At 61.6% G+C, this 2,649-nt stretch overlaps 2 protein-coding genes across 2 annotated transcripts in view; one reads left to right on the forward strand and one right to left on the reverse strand.

Moving 5' to 3' along the window:
• Positions 1-35: 35 nt before the first annotated feature.
• ACA1_156200 (MT-A70 protein) lies at positions 36-1,802 on the forward strand (the record flags this gene model as incomplete). Its single annotated transcript, XM_004334493.1, has 5 exons — positions 36-557; positions 673-785; positions 901-1,307; positions 1,396-1,513; positions 1,640-1,802. The coding sequence occupies 5 exons, from the start codon at positions 36-38 to the stop codon at positions 1,800-1,802; spliced, it is 1,323 nt and encodes a 440-aa protein (XP_004334541.1).
• A 298-nt stretch (positions 1,803-2,100) lies between these two features.
• ACA1_156210 (uncharacterized protein) overlaps positions 2,101-2,649 on the reverse strand; it is a gene marked incomplete at both ends in the record, with an annotated part of 2,283 nt that continues 1,734 nt past the window's right edge. The window contains 3 exons of the mRNA XM_004334494.1: positions 2,101-2,326; positions 2,393-2,490; positions 2,564-2,625. Coding sequence (XP_004334542.1) covers positions 2,101-2,326; positions 2,393-2,490; positions 2,564-2,625 — 386 coding nt within the window. The remainder of the gene's footprint in view (positions 2,327-2,392; positions 2,491-2,563; positions 2,626-2,649) is intronic.

The following is a 2,649-nucleotide window of genomic DNA, read 5'->3' on the forward strand; positions in this document are numbered from 1 at the left end:
GGAAGCCCAAGCCCAAGTCCAAGCCCGGGTCATCGATGGTCGCCAAGCGCGGCCGGCCCCAGCCCACCGTGGCGAGCTTCATTGCCGCGTGCGATGAGGCCGCTCCGCGCGAGACGATCGTTCTCGACACCGACGAAGAGGCGTTCGAGGCCGATCACCGCGGTGCCGTACACTCAGCGAAGAAGCGGAACGCTGCCGCGGAGGACGGGGGGGACGAGACGGAGAGGCGAGGCCACAACAACGAAAGCGAAGCGGACGGCAGCATCGACGATCCGGTCGAGGAGAACATGTTTGTCTACGCCGCGCAGGACGAAGACGACGCCGGAGTGACCACCACCACGACCACAACAACAGCGACGTCCTCCTTCAAGCGACCGCAAAGCAACGTGTGGAAGAACTTCATTGTGGGCGATACCACCGAACCGCTGCACGGCCACCGCAAAGCCCGCGCTACTGCTGGGCGAGGCCGGGCTCTCAAGGGGAAGCAGCTGGACCTGTCGCACTTCATCCCCGGCGTGAAGCCCGCCCCTGCGGTCGTGGAGGCCGAAGACAACAAGGTGCGACCCGTGGTGGTGGTGGTGGCTGGCGCCGGCTGGTGGTGGTATCTTCCGTCATTCATCAAAAAGCGTGGTCGCTAATACGACACTGCGTGTGTGGTCTGGTTGGCTGTAGTCGTTGATCGACAAGACGGTGATCCCGCGGCCAATCCCGCGATCGTGGGCCAAAGCCGTCCAACCGTTCGACTACGAGGCCGCACGCGGCCAGAAGGCGATTCCCGGCTCCAGGTGCGTCTTTTACTCCACCTTGCTTTTTGTGTGCCCCAGAAATGCACATACTAATTGACCCGACGTGCGTGTTGCGTGTCGTGTGTCGTGTGTTGTGCGTTGTGTGCGCACGCAGATATGTGGAGGCGACGATCGAGGAGCTGGAGCTGGAGAAACTGGGCAGCTTCGAGGCCATCCTCATGGACCCGCCGTGGGACCTCTCTCCTCGCGCCTCTGCCTCGGATAAGGCGCGCCAGTGCCACCAGCTGGTGCCGAAGCGGGGCAAGAACGGGGAGCGGCTGATCAGTCCCGAGGAGCTGGGCAAGTGGCCGGTGACCGACAAGCTCATCCCCAAGGGCTTCCTCTTCATCTGGACCGAGAAGGAGCTCATCCCGCGGGTGCTGACCATGGCGCAAAAGTGGGGCTTCCACTACGTCGAGAACTTTGCGTGGGTCAAGTTCGACGTGAACAACAAGATCCACACCGAGGACTACGCCTACTTCCGCAAGTCCAAGCTCACCCTCCTCATGCTCCGCAAGCCCGGTACGCCGCGTCTCATCAGGGTGGTACCACCCTGAGCTGTTGCGTCCGCCATCGCCTCACCACCTCTCGCGCAATGCGTGCACGACAGGCGACATCGAGCTGCGCCACCAGCGCAACCCGGACGTGAAGTTCGATTTTGTGCGCAAGGGCCGCGAGAGGCTGCCCTTCGTCTTCGACATCATCGAGACCCTCCTCCCCACCGCCAAGTACGCTCCGCTACTTAGCCCGCTTCCGCTTTATTGCCACCTGCGCGCGCTATTTACATGGCCCAGCCGTGTCCGCAACCACTCAACCTCTGCCTTTCCTTGCTTGCTTGGTCGACCACGCCGCAGGTACAACCCGAAGACGGGCAAGGGCAAGATGCTGCAGCTCTGGTGCCTGCCCCAGGAGCGACGATCGGGCTGGACCTCCGTCCACCTCTCCGACGAGTCCGCCCACGACGATGAGTCGCCCGTCGAGCTGGAGTACGTCGAGTCGCCCTCTTCCGAGGAGTGACCATCGCTACCGCTCACCGCCGCGGTGTGGGGTTGGCGAAGACCCATCCACTCTGCCCTGGCCGTTCTCTTCTCCTCCTCCTCCTTCTCTTGGTTGCACTCAGAGTGCGTGTGTGTACTTTACAGTCTCCGCCGATGTCCAGCCTAAAACACATGATGATCGAAAAATATCGCTGGCGCTCGTCGTCGCTTCGGGGTCGTTCGTGGACGCTCACAGAATGTCGCTGATGTCCCATTCGGCGAGCTTGGGGGCCTCCTTCTTCTTGCCCTTCCTCCTCGACTTGCTCTCGTGTTCGCTGTCATCGTCTTCGTCCTCCTCCTCTTCTTCTTCCTCGTTCTCGCTGTCCGACCTTCGTCTCTTTCGCTTTTCGTTCTTTTCGCTTCGTTCTTTTCTGTCCGAACTGTTGCTCCGCTTCCGCTTGGTGATGCCCTCGACCTCGCGCCGCAGCTTGCCGCGCACCAGGGACAGGATCTTGCCCAGCTTGTTCTCCCCGCTCCCATCGCCTGCATCGCCCCAGAAGGAGTCTGCAGGTCGCGAGTTCGTCAGCATTGCATTGAGCTGCGTGCGTGTGCGGTGTGTGTGGGTGTTACCGCTTCGTGTGTGGTAGAAGATATCGGCAAAGCCCGTGCTGAGGAGCGTCTCCTGGATGTCCTTGTGGTCGGTGAACTTGGCCAGCGTGGCCTCGTACCTGCGAGACGACCAACGGTGAGTGCACAGACAAAAAAAAACTGCGGCAGAGGTGCGAGGGCTTGGGCGTGTACATGACTTCCTCCTGCTTGTCCTTCCAATCGCTGCGCGGTGGTATGTCCTTGTCCTCGCCCATCTTTTGCACGCAGCGGGTCTGCCG

This window comes from Acanthamoeba castellanii, assembly GCF_000313135.1.
Source record: "Acanthamoeba castellanii str. Neff unplaced genomic scaffold scf7180000084723, whole genome shotgun sequence".
Lineage (NCBI taxonomy): Eukaryota > Discosea > Longamoebia > Acanthamoebidae > Acanthamoeba > Acanthamoeba castellanii.